This window comes from Rutilus rutilus (assembly GCF_951802725.1).
Source record: "Rutilus rutilus genome assembly, chromosome: 18".
In the NCBI taxonomy this organism is placed as follows: domain Eukaryota; kingdom Metazoa; phylum Chordata; class Actinopteri; order Cypriniformes; family Leuciscidae; genus Rutilus; species Rutilus rutilus.
In genome coordinates, this window is record NC_140231.1 from 18,608,996 (window position 1) to 18,626,303 (window position 17,308).

At 38.2% G+C, this 17,308-nt stretch overlaps 1 protein-coding gene across 5 annotated transcripts in view; it reads left to right on the forward strand.

Annotated features, from left to right (window-relative positions):
* Positions 1-17,308, forward strand: part of arhgap32b (Rho GTPase activating protein 32b) — a 106,180-nt gene that overhangs the window by 75,612 nt on the left and 13,260 nt on the right. For 2 of the 5 annotated variants that reach the window (XM_084388239.1, XM_084388242.1), the window contains 10 exons: positions 2,326-2,418; positions 2,527-2,649; positions 2,765-2,842; positions 5,201-5,282; positions 6,770-6,820; positions 7,616-7,690; positions 12,694-12,843; positions 15,572-15,674; positions 16,392-16,536; positions 17,078-17,160. In XM_084388239.1, coding sequence (XP_084244365.1) covers positions 2,326-2,418; positions 2,527-2,649; positions 2,765-2,842; positions 5,201-5,282; positions 6,770-6,820; positions 7,616-7,690; positions 12,694-12,843; positions 15,572-15,674; positions 16,392-16,536; positions 17,078-17,160 — 983 coding nt within the window. Of the gene's footprint in view, positions 1-2,325; positions 2,419-2,526; positions 2,650-2,764; positions 2,843-5,200; positions 5,283-6,769; positions 6,821-7,615; positions 7,691-10,114; positions 10,765-12,693; positions 12,844-15,571; positions 15,675-16,391; positions 16,537-17,077; positions 17,161-17,308 lie in introns of those variants that run through there. The other 3 variants (XM_084388240.1, XM_084388241.1, XM_084388243.1) reach the window with 3 other exon arrangements.

Genomic DNA, 17,308 nt, shown 5'->3' on the forward strand with positions numbered 1-17,308 from the left:
ACACCTAATGGTGTCCCTTGAGAGACCGTCATATAGATATCCGTGTAGTATACGAAAAAAACCTCTTCTTCCTGCTGTGTTGGGCATAACCGGCATTTGTTTTACAGAAGAGTATACTTGAACCGTGGCATATTTTCACAGCTAAATTGATCTGCTTTGAAGTTTGAGTGGCTGATAATGCCGCACATTATGTTTTGCAGTAATGGAAGTCTCTCCAAAGCAGCTAAGTGGAAGCTCCCACTATGGTTTTTTTGTGTAACTGGGCGCTTTGAGATTCTCAATACAGGAAAACAGCTTTGAGGTCATATTCAATTGGATTTTGCCGTTTTATTTATAGAGAGACAATTTAGAGATCTTGGTAAAGATGTATCTGAATCTTGAAAGGGGATCTCAGTATTACAAGCCCTAAGATGATCTTAAAAGGTTAATTGGCTCTGATTTATAGGGACAAACACCTCAAAGGACAGTCTCATTATGAGGCTGGCATATGCATTAAATATGTGATATCTCACACAAATAAGCCTCATTAGCACATGAGCACAACATAACATGAGCAAATAACTGAAGCAGGCAACCCTATCATTAGAGAACACTGTTCAACTTCTGTTTACATACTTTCTTCACAATTTTCTCTAGTGTAGTCAACACAAGCAGAGTTGCCTTGGATTCTAGAGGTACATGTAGCTGTATCAGAATCTTGCAGCTGTCTATACAGTCTTCTTTGACCTAATTATGCTTCCTTTGCAGCCCCATTTGGCCTTAGTTTTACATTTTGGTTAGTCTGTGCCAGCATATGTCTGGGAAAGGAATTGACAGGAGTGTGGATCCTGGGACATGTTCAGCTGGAACAGATTCCATCTGTGCTCTGTGGATCATGAATAAAATCGTATAGGCTTTCACTGGTACATCTCCTGTTTTCTCTCGTAGGCTGTTCACCAGTCACCAAAACCCTTGCTTTTCATATTTATTAAACTGGTATATATGCACTATCTCATCAAACCCCTTATTTCGGGGTAATTATAAACTTTTTTTTTTATAGAAATCTTTTGTAACATTTAAATGTATTCACTGTCCCATTTGATCAATTTAATGCATTAAGCAGTATGTGTATCTTTTGCAATGTATTGTACATTGTTATGGTTTATATTTGGCCAAAATACCCTCCAATATTTTCCATATGCACATTTGCTGTGACTTGAGGAGAAATATTTGAATAAACATTCTGTATCAAAGTGCAACAATTTAATCTTTTCTAAAAGAGAGACAGATAGCTTGATTAGTGATTTTAGATTTGATTTAGTTCTTGATTTAGACACCTTGTCAGTATTTAGTAAAGTTTTTGCTATGCATTATAAATACACACAGGAATGCATTATGACGTTTAAAACAAATGAAGTAGACCAAACTGGGATATGGAGCATCACAAAACCACATGCTGACGTTTTATAGAGCAACTTAAATCAGCTTCCAGAATTAACTGACGGTAAAGAAATGCTCTTTAATTTTCTCTGCCTAAAAAAATACTATGTAAAACACACAAAGAAACACTTTATTTTGGACTGCTGTTGGTTTGGTGCTGTGAAATTGGTGCTGTGAATTAGAAATTTTTAACACTTGCAGGTTTTAACATTTTGCTCTTTGCTGATGAGCTGACATCCTACTGTCTCTGTTTTCCACTAGGAAAGACTTTTATTATAACTACTGTATTTTTAGACTAAGCTGTATGTAATGGGGTTTAAATAGGCTGTAAAGTTTTAGAAAGAGATGTGTGGTAGAGCACTTTTATTAGACAGATCTTTTGAGCTGTATAAATATGAGACCGCTCCACCCCTCCTCCTGCTATATTAGTTTTTATGCAAGCTGTGTGGAAGTATAATTCAGATCATTTTATATTTGTGTGCAACTTCATCCCTTTTAAAGTAACCACAGTCACCAAACATATACTCTGAAAAACAATGACAGACTGTTATGCCTCAAATAAATGTATACAAAGCGTCTTTCACTGAAGAAACTAGCATTGCTTTTGAGAATGTGTAGAAACAAGAACAGTTGTTTTCATGAGTTACTTAAATAAACATAGATTTGAATTCTACAAGTTTAATGTGAGCTATGCCGAAACTCTGCTTAGTTTTTAACCGGAAAGCTGCATTCCTTATACCTACCCTACCATTTTATAATGAGAAAGTATGCAAACTCTAACCATTCGTTCTTCAAGTTGTGTGCCTTTAACTTCCCTGTAAAAATACTCTGTATTTATAGAATTACCCCCTTGGAAGCTGTTACACTTGCTTAACCCTCCCTTTCTTGCTCTTTTTCTCCCAACAGGCAGTTTCCCAGATGCTGATGGCTTACCTCTCCCGTCTCTCAGCGATTGCTGATAACAAGATCAACTGTGGGCCGGCCCTCACATGGATGGAGGTACAGATTTGATGCCAGCTGAGAGAGCTGATTGGCTGCTTTTTATTTACATGAATAATCAGCGAGGATGAGGGATGTTCACTGAATATAATTCATCTCTTTCTCCAGGTTGACAACAAAGGGAATCACTTGCTGGTGCATGAGGAGTCATCCATAAATGTTCCAGCTATCGCAGCGGCCCATGTGATCAAGCGCTACATTGCCCAGGCTGCTGATGAGCTGTCATTTGAGGTGACTGGGCTAAAAATGAAGATAGATTAATGCAGTATTGAAGATACGTGATTGCCATACTAATAACAATTATTTTGTGAAGAATGCTGTTGATAATTTTCTCTTTCTCTGTCAGGTGGGGGATATTGTTTCCGTAATAGACATGCCACCCAAAGAGGACACCACCTGGTGGAGAGGAAAACACGGTTTCCAGGTTTGTTACATGTGATTTAGTCCTCTACTTTAAGTGTACATGGCAGCTCAGAAATTGCAGGTACAGTCCCCCTGGAGCAACAGACGGTTGAGTGCTTTCACAGTGATCATAGCTCTTCAGTCTCTAATAAAAGTTGAACCTGCAAACTATGGTGGTGCCAGCCCTGCTCTTTAATCACTTGGCTGCTGTGGAGGAACTAGCAGTGTACCTCAAATAAGACCAATGTAAATTAATTAATATAAAATAATGAAATAATAAATCACCAAATATAATAAATCAAATTGACAATAAACAGACATATGAAATGACATCTTATTTAAAATGATAATTCAATTTTATACATTAATACATCACTTTCAAATTGACAACGATAATTTAAATTGTTCAAAATTATAATTAAATGTAACAATACATTTAATTGCTCATTTTTAAAAAATTTAATGAAATTAAGTTTCATTTAAAAAAAAGCATTAACCTATTGCTATCTTGGTCCATTTGGCAAATACTTTTACAAATGCTTTGCCACCATCTAAAGTGTCAAAAACAAGCTGTGTGATTTGTCATGCTACCACTAACAAAATTACTGTTATCAGTGTAAAATATGGTTTGTTTGTGAAACGACACTAGTTTAATAGCAGAGCTTGGCTCATCGTTCACTTGTGTATATGGGTACGCAAACCCACTCGTGAGTCACTTCACATTCTGCCAACCTGCCAAACCATTCTCTCTCATTGCCACACAAGCATATGTCGCCTTTATTTTGCCCTGTCAGTATGCAGTGCTTTGGCATGTTATGCCATTTTTGCATCTCCACTGAGTCACCGCTAGGCCTTGTGAGACTGGCTCATGGTGGCAGATGTGTGCTGGATCCACCGGGGGGCAGTCTGACGTTGAGCTCTGCCAGGCTACAGCTGGGTCAGGTAGCCAGCATCTGTCTGGATGGAGCATGAGTACACAGCAGTGCCAGCTGTCACCACCACAATCACCACACTCTGATGTCAGCAGGGTCTCAGGGAATGTCAGAAATCTGGTGTTGAAGAGACTGAGCTTTTCAGAAAAATGTCTGAGATTGTTGACAAAGTCAAGGTTATACTAATAGACATGGTTAATGTTTTCTGCAAGATAAGCTCTTATGACACATAAAACCAAGGCTTTTGTTATGATCTTGATTCATAAGTAATCTTCAATTGGTTTGTAGATGATAGAATGATAAAATCAAACTATGTTGTAAATCATGGCAAGCATGTTAGTTTGTCTCTGTGTGTTCTTATTTTTTCATGTTTGTGTGTGTGAGAAACTGCTGAACTTTGATTCTTCATTTAGATTCTTGTATCGGCAGGTTTACAATATGCACGGCCCTTGAAATGTATAATCCTTGGTGTTTTTCTACGATTTTGTACCTTAATATGATACTGGAATTTTATAATGGCGTAGATTTGGATTTAAATCTATAAAAAAATACCTCAGTAACAGCACTGGACTTAAAAGTTTGTCATACATGCAGTATTTCTAAGGGGATTAAGGCTCCAAAAAGGACTCAATCAAAAGTTTGGGGTCAGTAAAAACAAATAAAAAAATTATTCAACAAGCATGCATGAAAAATGTTCTTTTGAACTTTCTATTCATCAAAGAATCCTGAAATAAAATGTCAAGTTCCCACAAAATAATAAGAAGAATCCCACTGATTTTAAAATTGATAATAATAAGAAATGTTTTTGAACACCAAATCACCATATTATAATGATTTCTGAAGGATCATTCAGCTTTGCCATCACAAGAATAAATTACATTTGAAAATGTATCAAATTTTATTTTTATATTGTAATATTTCACAATATTACTGTTTTACTGTATTGTTGATCACAAATTCAGCGTTGGTGTGCGTAAGAGACTTCTTTCAAAAACATAAAATATTTTTACATTTATTCTCCACTGTTTTAGATTAGTTAAACATCATTCTAGATGTGCTTAAGCAGAACATGGAAGCATATCCCAACTAATAGATGCCTGTTTCCATCATGCTGTACACTTCTTGATCATTTCAGGAGCTCAAAATATAAGCATAGTTTAAAATAGTTTGGGCTACATCTTCGACCAGATATTGTCAAATGATTGTTCATTAAAAAGTCAAATTGTCAGTTCACCATTCTCCTTATTTTATCTTTGTAGTTTGTTTCAAGAATAATTATTATAACATATTGATACTGTAATATTTTGTCATGATGACATGCTATTTTCTGATTGTGACTAAGTGCTGGGACAGCTCATCAGTTCTTATGCAGAGTGATATGATGAAGCCTTGGCATGTCTGTCTCCGGAGAGAGAATGAGCTTTTCAAACCTTCTCTGCTCTTCACAGGTTGGCTTCTTTCCCAGCGAGTGTGTGGAGCTGATAAACGACAAGGTCCCACAGTCTGTCACCAACTCGGTGCCAAAACCAGGTACCACAAAGCACACACGCACATACACACACCTCAAATCCTGCTGGGACAGCTCATCAGTTCTTCTGCTCACGTCTGTATTAACTATCCCAAAACAGCTTACTTCCACTGCTGGGCATTATAAACTGCACTAACTGAGCAATCATCATCAGGAAACAAACTACAAGGTCACACTTGCTGTTCATAAGCATTAAGATTCCCCCCCGAGGCTGTTGGGCCTTTGTAAAGATGCAGGTTTTTAAAGGCTAGCTTGTTACTCATGTGTTGCAGTGAGATATTAATCGTGTTTGAGAGCAAGAGAGAGTCGATGGGAACAAAGTTTACAAGTGACGTGTTGAATCAGCCACGGATGGAGTCTGTGTGGTGTGTGTGTACTTGAGTGAAATGGAACAGGTGCTGACTCGAGCCTCTGGGTCCTGTTGCATGAATCAGAAATCTTCAGACCTCCACGAAGAAAAGACTACAAGCTGTGTCCTTGGGAAGGGTGCAACTGCTTTTTAAGAAAGTGTCCCTTTAGATTTCAACACATTGGGTGTGAGACAAGGTTTTCAGATCTCGAAGCACGTCATCAACACACTGCATGGGAAATTTGTGGTTCGCTCCCAGTCCACATTCTCTCTTTCTCCCCCCTCCTCACATAGGAACCCTTTGACCTTCTTCATTTATCACATTCTTAGTTAAATGTGTTGTGCTGTTGTTTGATTTCATTCCTAATGGTTTGTTGTGTGTATGTGCCTTTAATGTATATCACACACGGTGGTGCAGCATGGTAAGATTTATCCCACGCCATCTCACTGGCAGAGTACTGAAATGTCAAAAGAAACAACTTGATTCATAGACATCTCAATTGGACTGTTGCTAGCTTTCACAATCCTAACACGAGTAATACATTTAGTCATATTTGGAGTGGCTGTGGACCATGCAGACTGCTTTATGACCAGTCAGTTTACATCATGACTTGGACTAACTGGCCTACCAAGCCCTCTGGAGACTTATCCATCACCTTCAGCCGTTTCTGTTTGGTTTCGGCCGCCTTGTGTATCAAATCGGTGCTTATTGGCATCTGCAGAAGGGTGAATCATCATCATGACTCATCAGACCAATCAGAATGCTGGCTTGCATTAAGTGGGCGGGAGGGCTTTTTGGCACATAATTTTGTGGGAGTAATATTATCACAGAGATGCAATGACATGGCACAGCACAATCAGCCCGGAAAAGAGCACTGTGCTCTTGGGCGTAATTGCAGCAATGCTTTTTACTGTTTCATGATTAAGGGCAACGCAAGAAAAAAAATGAAGTACGCAGAGTTTATATGATTAGCTTTCACACTGCAGATCCTTTTTGCTGGGGTTTAGCTCATTTTTACTGCTTGCTTGTACACCACCTACTGACTCTGTGGTATATGTTTGGAATGTATGTTGCATTGCTTTGCACTTATTGCATGTGTGATATGTTATTTGACCATGCTTCCTCCACTGCTCCCTCAGCGTCCCCCTGCTCTGGTCTGCGGCCGGCCTCCTGGAGTCTGTTCCCACCCTGTGCGTGCTGGTATATTCTCCCCAACGTTAAAGGGCTAGTGCACCCAACAATAAAAAAGTCATCATGTTCTCACCTTTATGTTGTTCCAGACCTGTATGACTGCCTTTTTAAAAATGGAACTTTAGAATAATTTTATTAACCCATTTGTTTGTTTTTAGTTTTATTTGCTTTATATTTTATTTTTGGAGCTGAAAATACTTTTTCTTTAATGATAGTTATAGGTTTGTTTCAGAAAAAGTCATACCAGTTTGTAATGACATGAGGCCAAGTAAATGATGACCATTTCATTTTTGTTTTAACCATCCCTTCACATACATACATACAAACAGACAAACATGTTGTCACACACCCACACACCTCTCTCTCTCTCTCTCTCTCTCTCTCTCTCTCTCTCTCTCTCTCTCTCTCTCTCTCTCTCTCTCTCTCTCTCTCTCTCTCACAGACACACACACACATTTTCTCACTATCTTTCTTTTATCACACTTTCACCCTGTATGCATCAGTTATTCTTTGGCAGAATCATAAAACAGTGTTTCTCTTGCATTGCAGCTTAGAGCACTCTCATCCATGAAAGACTAGTGTTTGTCTTCACATGAATTTTACTGCACCAGCTTTTATCATTTATGGCACCTTCAGAACTGTTGTGAAATTTTCTTAATGGACAGGAAATGTGGAGTGAGGGGAAAACTCTCCTAAAAGATTTCTAAGCTAATAGAGCTGCATGTGCAGCTGTTGTTCTCATGTTCTCTAACTCATGGTACCTCCCTCTCCCCTTCTCTACTCTCGGCATGCAGATTTGGAGATGGAGAGTATAAAGCAGGACAGTGCATGGGCACCCGACCCATTAAACCCCTACAGGCTGAGCTCAGGTAGACCAAACTGTTTATCCATGTACTACGTCTAACACGGACTAACCCCAAACTCTCCTGTGCATCTCCGCACAGTCGCCTGCTGCTCACGGGTGGTCTGAACACTACTGGCACTCCATAGCATTGGTATAATGTAGTTTCACTGGTCTTTCCTAACATCATGTGTTAACTATATAGGATCTGGTGCAAGCACAACAAATATGGAGTCTTGTTTTCCACTTTTCACTTCACACTCCTCTGGTGTCTGTGACTTTGACCCATGTCTTGTAGATTTACCCTGATAGCACTCTTTCTCTCTGTCTTGACCTGCATTTGAAAGCATGTGATTGTTTATCAGCGTTTTTGCATTTTATTTTACTGTAGTGCTGCCATACCACCAATCAGTCTCTTTTTGAAGACATACATGATATGTAGGCTGTCGAGCAATATTAGTGATTTAGTTTTAAATTGATCAGTATTAGACAATTTTGGATATTTTAATTGTGCATGCTCTTCTCTCCTTTTTTACATTTAGATTACCTTTGCAATTATTAAACGCTCACTTAAAAATTTAGCTAATAGTTTAAAAACAGTTAAATATAATCTTCAAATTTTCATACTTTCCATTATAATGTTGTGATGCCTAATTTCACTTTAAATCCTGTAACATGATTGATTTTAGATTGTAGTTTTTTTTTTTTTTTTTTGACTTTTAATGTCTGCTATTTATTGCTTATTATGCATTATTATTGCATTATAATGGAAGAATATCACCAATAATGGATATTTCATTGTTTTAGCTCATTGTCCCTATTTTTACATTTGTTATCTTTACCATCATTAAATGGTCACTTCAAATTAACATTTGAAAACTAATAATTTAATAACATTGCTAAATGTAATCTTTAGCAAATCCAAGAATGCATTTATTTTTCATACACTATAATGTTATTTATAAACTTAACTTGATTGATTCGTAGTTTTTTTTATTTTATTTTATGTACGCAAAATAGTGTAGAATTTTAATGTCTGCTATTTATCAGGTATCGGCCATAATATGAAAATAATTATCAGTATCAACCAGAATTTTAATGTCAGTGTGTCAATTCTATTTTGACTAAGTCTACATTTTAATGTCTCTGTATTCAAAAAGAGGTTTGTGACATCAATTTATGGCCCAGTTTGTCTGCTCTTTCAAGTGCACCACATTGTTTTCCAGAAAGCCCCATTGTGAAGTTATTTTGCAACACACTCGTTGGCTGATTTACATGACCCTGGTTGAAAAAGGCTATAAAATAATCCCAGCTTTGTCCACTGGCAATATGAACTACAGTCTCTCCATGGTTACTCGAGTACATTCTTGTGTTCAGCCTTTGTGCATGCTCAAATACAGCATACCTCTCTGCTCCCCTGCAGAGCTTCAGCCAAGCAACAAATGCCTATCACATAACACAAAACACCTTATGAATCATTCACCTCATTAAGCAAATGCCCTGTGTAAATGGTTAACCTCATAATGTCCTATCGGGCAGGTGGTGTAACAGTGATAAAGGTTGCTGTGAGTTTTATAGCATGAATAGGGTATAATCTAGGTTATGAAAATGCCTCAAATATAATCTTTTTTTTTTTTTTTGTACAGACTTCTTATACTCGGCCGTAGCAGGTGCTGCTCCAGATGTAGTTCCCTTAGCTCCCTCTCACTTCCTAACTTCCTTGTGGGGTAACAATGTCTTCCTCTCAGTGGAGTAAAGGGCAGCTGCCTCTGTGAACAAGCCAAGACAGCTGGAGAGAACGAGAGACAAACTGTATTAGGTTTACATAGCAATATGTGTCCGTTCATCCTTCAGGGGATTGTGTACTTCTACTTCCTTACTGGCCTGATCAGAAAACAGAGAATATTATATGAACTTCTATTAGCTGTTGGGTTGGGAGACTGGTTTGTACTCGTACACATTCCTATTAACACTTTTTGATGGTTTATGAAGTTAGTAGATATTATGATTTGAATGTAGTGCGCAAGGTTTGTTTGTTTTCCAAATCCCTTTGCTCTTGTATATGTATGTGTCTATATATGTACACACACATAACATGCTAAAGTTTGGGTCAATATTATTTTTATGTAATATAAATTCACTTTTATTAATCTTTTATTTAGAAAGGACGCATCTAACTGATCAAAAGTGACAGTAAATACATTGAGAATGTTGAAAAAGATTTGTTTCAAATAAATACTGAAAGAAACATGTAAAAGAGTATCAGGGATTCCACCGAAATATTAAGCAGCAATATTATGCTGAATATTATTTCAGCATTGATGAGAAGAAATGTTTCTTGAAAACCAAATCAGCATATTAGTGTGTGTGTGTGTGTGTGTTTATCACAGTGATAACATCACTGGGTCAGCGTTACCTTGCAAAACGTGTATCTCTGTGTTGTTTAGCCACAAACCTGTTGCTTTAGAGTTCAGACAAGGTTGTCTTTGTCAATTCCTTATGGCTGTTCTATGTCAATCTGGGTTGTAAAAGCTGAATGGAACATGGCCTTGGCCTGGGAGTTTCTTTAGAAATTGAATTGTTGCCTTGGTGGTGTAGTCAAATGAAATGTATGCATCTTTGTTTGACTTGTTGCTTTTTTATAGTTTTATTTATAAGTTACTTATTATAAGTCTTGTTTAGGCTATAGCCTATTAGAACATCAAAGGAATCAGCTGTGTTGTACTGCCATTGTTTTTTAAACCACATTTATTTATCACTCGACATTGGATATTTGATAAATGGAACAGCCTTCAGGCTGAAACTGACATTCTCTGGGTTTTGCGGCCGCTCACGCCCCGATCTCTGCATTAGAAGCCAACGCTGTTGAAAGCTGATATTAGGGGCTGGACAAACTCAGACAGAGGAGGGAAAAAGCAATGAGGAAAGAATGCATGCTGACTATTAGCTTTTACCGGCTGGCAGGGAGAGCGAGAGAAAAACCAGTTTGTGATGATCCTTCACCATTGTGTCTCAAGCTCTCTATAGCAGCTGCAGCCTGACAAACTTAAAAATACTCAAGTACTGTTTTCTGTCCTTTTTTTATGGATATTTAACATTGAGGTAAGTTATGAAGTTGCCTTTTTAGTGCTAATACAGTTTGCTAAACTATTTCAGACTTGTAGATGTGGCTGAAGTGCATTTAATGGCAAATTTGTGTAGGAATTATTTAGGGTTTGTTCATTTGCTCCGCTGAAAAATAAGTGTTAAAGATATTTGTACACTGGTTTTAATTTGCGATACATGCATTTTGTTGACTTGAAGACTTTTCTCTTCTAATCGTCTTTCTCAATAGACTTTGTATACGCTGATGTCTGTAACAAAGTCATTTTTGTATTATAATTGAGTGATTTTATGGCTAAAGCCAGAGAAATTCATGGTAAGTCATCTGAACTCACATTAAAAGAGTTTCAAAACAAAGCTAAGCTTTGATTTGGAGGTAAAAACGTAAAGAAATACCGTGAATGTGTCAGTCAATCACGTTGCGCTGTGACGTCATCAGTGTCTCCTCGGTAGAAGTAAAGTGCAGCCTGCAGGAAACACTCATTCTTCAATAACAAACAGCCTTCTTGCCGCTTCTGTGAACTTCAACACATGCCCTGTATTTGGTTTGTTGTGGTGTTCAGAATAAGAGGCTCTGTGAAATGCGTGGCAGTTACTTTATTGGCTCTTGAAAAGTAGAACAGGAAATTCCTACAACAGCTCTTTTTATTATCAACCTCGACTGGATATGAAAAGGATTAATTGCCTTCAGAGCAGTTGCAACTGCTTGTTGGAGAAATTTCAATATCTTTTATGAAGAAAAATATTGAGTAATGTTCCTTTTTAAAAGGTAAAGACACAAAGGAACAGATGAGATCACAGCTGGCAGATGTCCCCTTGCCACGTCCACTGTGGTTTCAGCATGCAAAGGATCACACATCTTTTAAATCAGCAAGGAGTTAAATAGTTGAAATAAACAACTGTGTGATATTTGCAATTATTTTGCTAATAATTTTGACTTTCTACTGCTAAATCCACCACATGTGCCCACATAAACATAAACACAGATTCTGGAATCCCAGCTGCATTTGTAATGACTCTGAAATTGTTTCTGCCAACAGATTGTTTGCTGATTCATACAGCTTCATTATGCAAACAGTTCTTGGGTTTGTAATATTTAAGCTTGCTAATATTTTATGAGAAGCAATGAAAACAACCCAAGTTAAATGAGCAATTGCAATACAGGTTTTTATAGCAAATCCAGTGGAATTATTTTGATGCGGTTGTGTTCCTGTTAAATCTTTGGAATTTCTCGTTTGATACTTTTCCTCTGTGGCGTCCAAGAGTTTCTCATGCAAATTCTAGGTCAGGCTGCTGATTTTTGACCACTGACAGGCAGTTACTGTCGGTGTAATGTCAACGCAAGCTGCTCTGGAGGCCAAACAGCTTGAGACGTCCTTCCTGCTTCTTGGCCTCCTTCAAAAATAAAATGAAAGGAAGTATTTATTGCTTTAAGAAGACTTTCACAGATGTTCTATGTCAGCCACTCTTCAACAGGCTTTTTTCTTCCAAACCTGAGCTCAGGTTTCAATATCATGAATCATTCATAGTTGATTATATTATAATGTACTTTGGTTTCTATAACCGTTACATGGATCCACAGAGAATTAAATTGTTTTATTTTGCTCTACCAGTAGAACAAACACCAAGAGATGGAGGATGTACTTGGAGGAAATAAGTAATTGAGTAATTCAAGCAACACTTACAAAGTAGGATTTGAGAAATTCCTTCAGAAAAGCATAATGCATAAACCCATTACTCTCACACAACCCAGTGATTTTATTTTTCATTTCATAAGATCTTGGCCCGCTCACATGGTGTGGCTGGCACTGGCCTGTGTTGTTAAAATGCATTTTCTTTTTGGGGTGGTCATGTATTGTTGCGCTGCTTGTGGTATTCCCTGACATGAATATGTATTTAAATCTGTGTATTTTCTTTTGTTTCTTTCAGTGTCCAAGAAGCACGGGAAACTGATCACTTTTCTGCGCACATTCATGAAGTCCAGGCCGACCAAGCAGAAACTGAAGCAAAGAGGTATCCTCAGGGAGAGGGTGTTTGGCTGTGATCTAGGAGAGCATCTTCTCAACTCTGGCCATGATGGTGAGCTTTGCCCGTTCTGGTCCTACTCAAACTCACAGCCGTACTCCAGACGGTGCTTGACACTAGTTTCTTTGACACTGTGTGTGGGTGGGCTGGAAATCATAGCTAACCCCCTCCTCTAGATTCACCCTTGGATCTGCCTGCATGGGTTGCTATGCCAATGGATTGGCTTAAAGGGGTCTAAAGGTCAGTAGAAATGGTTAGGGGGCCGTGTCTGGAGATTTCTTCCCCATTGATTCAAAGCTCCCTGGCAGCCTTCAGCATTTGCTCCATTTGTTTGACTTCAAATCCTCCCTGAGCCATTGCCTGCCCTTACAATCTAAGCCTTGTCCTTTTCAAACAGGATCCGCGCAACTTGGTGCGACTGCTCGACCATTACATTTAGAAGGGAATCAGAAACCCATCACTTTTATTAAAATGCTTAAGAATGGACATTCCTTCCCTGAGGATGCAAGTGTCCTCAAACTGGAAATTCCAGGAATTCTTTAAAAATGTGTTCTGCTACAAAAGGTGACCCATTGAATTGGGTTATATAGATGATAATGTTTAGGTTTACTACCTAGATCTGAAGCTTTCACTGCCCTCTCCCATCCACAAGCACACAAAGCTTTAAAGTGTTTGTAAAACAGTTAATGGCAGACTGTGTACTCTTCGTCTCAGACACTCTGATCTCAGAGGAACGTGAGACGACATGGCCAAACACTTTGTTCAAGAAGTGAGTCATTAGTATGGATCAGTCATACTAACGTAAAGCTCTGCAGACCTCCCTGCAATGCACTTAAACATATTAATCACATTTTTTCCCTTTTTCAGTTGGTGCCATTAGGATGTTTGCCACTGATGTAACGTGCAGAATTTTTCAAAGGGCTCAAAAAATATGCTTGCTGAATCAAGCCATTAGTTTTGTTGTTTGCAGATATTACCACTGCCCAAAAACCACTGTCTTTTTGTGCAACAAACACTACCATTCAAAAGTATGGATTAGTAAGATCTTTTTTTTAAAGAAATTAATACTTTTATTCAGCAAGGACACGTTACATTGATTGAAAGTGGTATGTAAAGTGGTCTATAATGTAACAAAACAATGTATTTTTCATAGACTGTAAAAAAAGATGGACGACGCCCCTTCGCTCTCTTCCATTGATGAGAACTGAAGCCGCCAGAGTCCCGATATGGCGCTGACATATTGGAACTTGAGTCTGCGTAGTTGCGATCTCGGGACCAGACCTGCGCAGTAGTGAGCAGGAAGTAAAGCCGCGAAATAAACGCTCCGCCCTCACTCTCGCAGAATGCACTCAGGGAGAGTGGATTCTGCACACTTTAAAAAAAAAATTGATTGCAGTACGACAAGAGGCTTGTTAAAATAAAGTAAATACAATCTCCTCAGTCCTCCGAAGATCCCGAAAAAAATGTCCGTTGGTGCTTCAGTGACTGAAGTGACTCGAGAACCTGTCAATCACACCTGTCAATCATGACGTTACACCACCGCATCACGTAACTAACTAAAAACCAACTTATTTTTGAAACAGACACTTGAACTTACATCACCGTGATAAAAACGACAGCAAATGAAAGAAACCACCTTTGGAAAAAAGATATTTGAAGTGTAATTTAATTGTTTAGTTGGTCTCACGTCCCGTTGAATAACATGGGGAGGCGGGGCTTATGACCTATACTAGGACCAGTCACCGGGGGGCGATCGAGACGTTTTGGCTTCACTTTTCAGGGCTTGTGCGGCACGCTTGGTATTTTTTCAAAATATTTTCTTTTGAGCGTTGTGTTCATCAATAAATCCTGAAAAACTATTTTCAAATTTGATAATAAGAAATGTTTCCTGAGCACCAAATCAGCGTATTAGAATGATTTCATGTGACTGAAGTTTTGGAATGTATTACATTTTAAATATAATGAATTATTTGCGTAGACAACTGGAAATTATACAGCTGTAATTTAACTCCATCACAGTTATAAATTCATAAAAACATGGTTGTGATTTCCAAACCATTGTGACTGATGCTTCCAAGACTATCACAAGCCATTCACAATTTTCACAATTTATCTGTGTTTGCCAGCTAGACAACTTTAGCTTAGTGACATATTTGAATCAGGAGACTAAATGTTTGTGTACAAGGCATAAAAATGCATGTAAATGCATCAATAAACATAAAACACACTGAGAATGTATTACTGGCCTTATAAGGGCAAGTGACAGCTCCATCAACTGCCCTGAAACACACTCTCACTCACAATGGCCCCAGGTCATCCTTATTGTGAAGCGTTGAATGATTTTTGAGATGGCTTAGAAACAGAATTTTCTTGCGTTTTTAAGGATTTTGTGCTTCAGACTGCTATGTCAGGAATGAAGATGAACAGCAGCCTCTGAAAGCCTTGGAATCGCTCATCTGTCGGATAAACTTTGTCAAGACTAGAGGCCAGTCAGGGTTGTCTGTGACTATGATTCCTCTGGGTGAAATATTGCAAGGTCGCATCGGAGGTCTGGAGTTTGTCTAATGCCACTGGAGCAAATGTGAACCCATTACCTCTGCTTATATAGGAGAGCACGGATTTGTTATCTGACAATCGGACCTGTGCTACGGCTTATTTATAGTTTACAAAATCGAAGATTTGCTGCACAGAATCTAGCATTCTATTCTATTGGCATTTTGACAAGCCTCTCACATTATGTGCCAAAAAGGATGCTTCAATAACATTTTGTCTAAACCTCTAGTCCCTCAGGTACTCAAGAGCTGCACTGAGTTCATTGAGAAGCATGGAGTGGTTGATGGAATGTACCGTCTCTCTGGGATTGCCTCCAACATTCAGAAGCTGCGGTGAGACATAAACATACTTTCCTAATTTCAAGTAGCAGAGATAGGGATTTATCACACTGCTTGAGAAACTCTGAATGCAATGGCTGAACATTAAACTGTTGCTAATTACATTTTGTAATGGGAATGTTTGTATTCTCAAATACAGCAGGAAATGAGTGGACTCAGAGAAAGATTAGATGGGGTTTATTACCACGTCCAGGAAAGTTGACTTGTTCGCTTGGCCAGTTAACAAGTTTTTCTAAATGTACTTTTTAAATTTAAAGTTAATGTTACATTACCTTTCCAAAGTTGAGGTTTGGTAAAAAATGTTTTGCATGTTTTTGATAGAAGTCACTTATGGTAAGCATAAGTGACTTCTTTCAAAAACATGCAAAACATTTTTGTCCTGCAGTGCATTAATTTGTTTAAAAATACAGTAAAAAGAGTAATATTTATAGTTTAAAATAGGCTAACTGTTTACTAGTTTTATATATTTAAAAAATATTGTTTGATGAATGAAGTTGAAAAAGAACAGCATTCATTTGCAGTAGAAATCTTTTGTAACATTATAAATGCCTTTACTGCCAATTTTTGACTCCAAACTTTGGTTTATTAGTATATTTAACTGTATGCTATATTTACTATTTACTACTACTATATTACAATTTTATGTGCATTACCCACCCACCCCCCCTCACTCACTCACTCACTCACTCTCTCTCTTTCTCTCTTTTTTAGACATGAATTTGACTCTGAACAGATCCCAGATCTGACAAAAGATGTTTACATTCAGGACATACACTGTGTGGGCTCCCTGTGCAAGCTTTACTTTCGAGAGCTTCCCAACCCACTTCTCACCTACCAGCTGTATGAGAAATTCTCGGTAAGTGTTTATCCCAGAACGACAGGCCTTTAAAGAGCCTTTTCTCAGACATACACTCTTTGTCATACAAATAGCTACAGCTGAGAGCACCTATTATACTGGAACAACCATGATATCATAACCTTTTTAGTTCTTGGTGTGATAAACTGGCAAAACAGTGCAGTAGTCATTGAAGGCTTGATACAATTTGTTCTATTGATTGCTTTTAATGAGCAAAATGAATGGTTTGTTTCTTAGAGCCCTGCTCCTTAGAGTCCAGAGCCGCTCACAAGGAGTTCAGCTCCATGCCAAACACAGTACTGACATTTACAGCATCTCGTGATAAGTCACTGCAAATGAAAAAAAAGGACAGAGTAAAGACTGCATAAATGTTTTCTGGTTGCTATGGAAGCAGTAAAACTATAATGCACAGGAAATGGGACTGACCATGTGCTCTTCACTCTGCAGTACAGTGTGAACATGGGTTTGAAAAATATTTTTGTTGGTTTGAGCTGCTCTAGATGCAGTGACCCTGATTTACACCCGCTCTTCTCCTTTTTAGGAGGCTGTGTCAGCAGCCACTGATGAGGAGAGGCTGATCAAAATACATGATGTCATTCAGCAGCTGCCGCCCCCACATTATAGGTTTGTAAATGACCACAGTGCCCTCTGTTGGTTGCCAGAGGATTTGCAGCTCTCTTCAAAAGACAAATTTTTCTAATGTTAGAGCTTTTTTAATAATCTACTGCATTAAGCATACTAATTATAGTACAAATGCAGTTCAAGTACATCT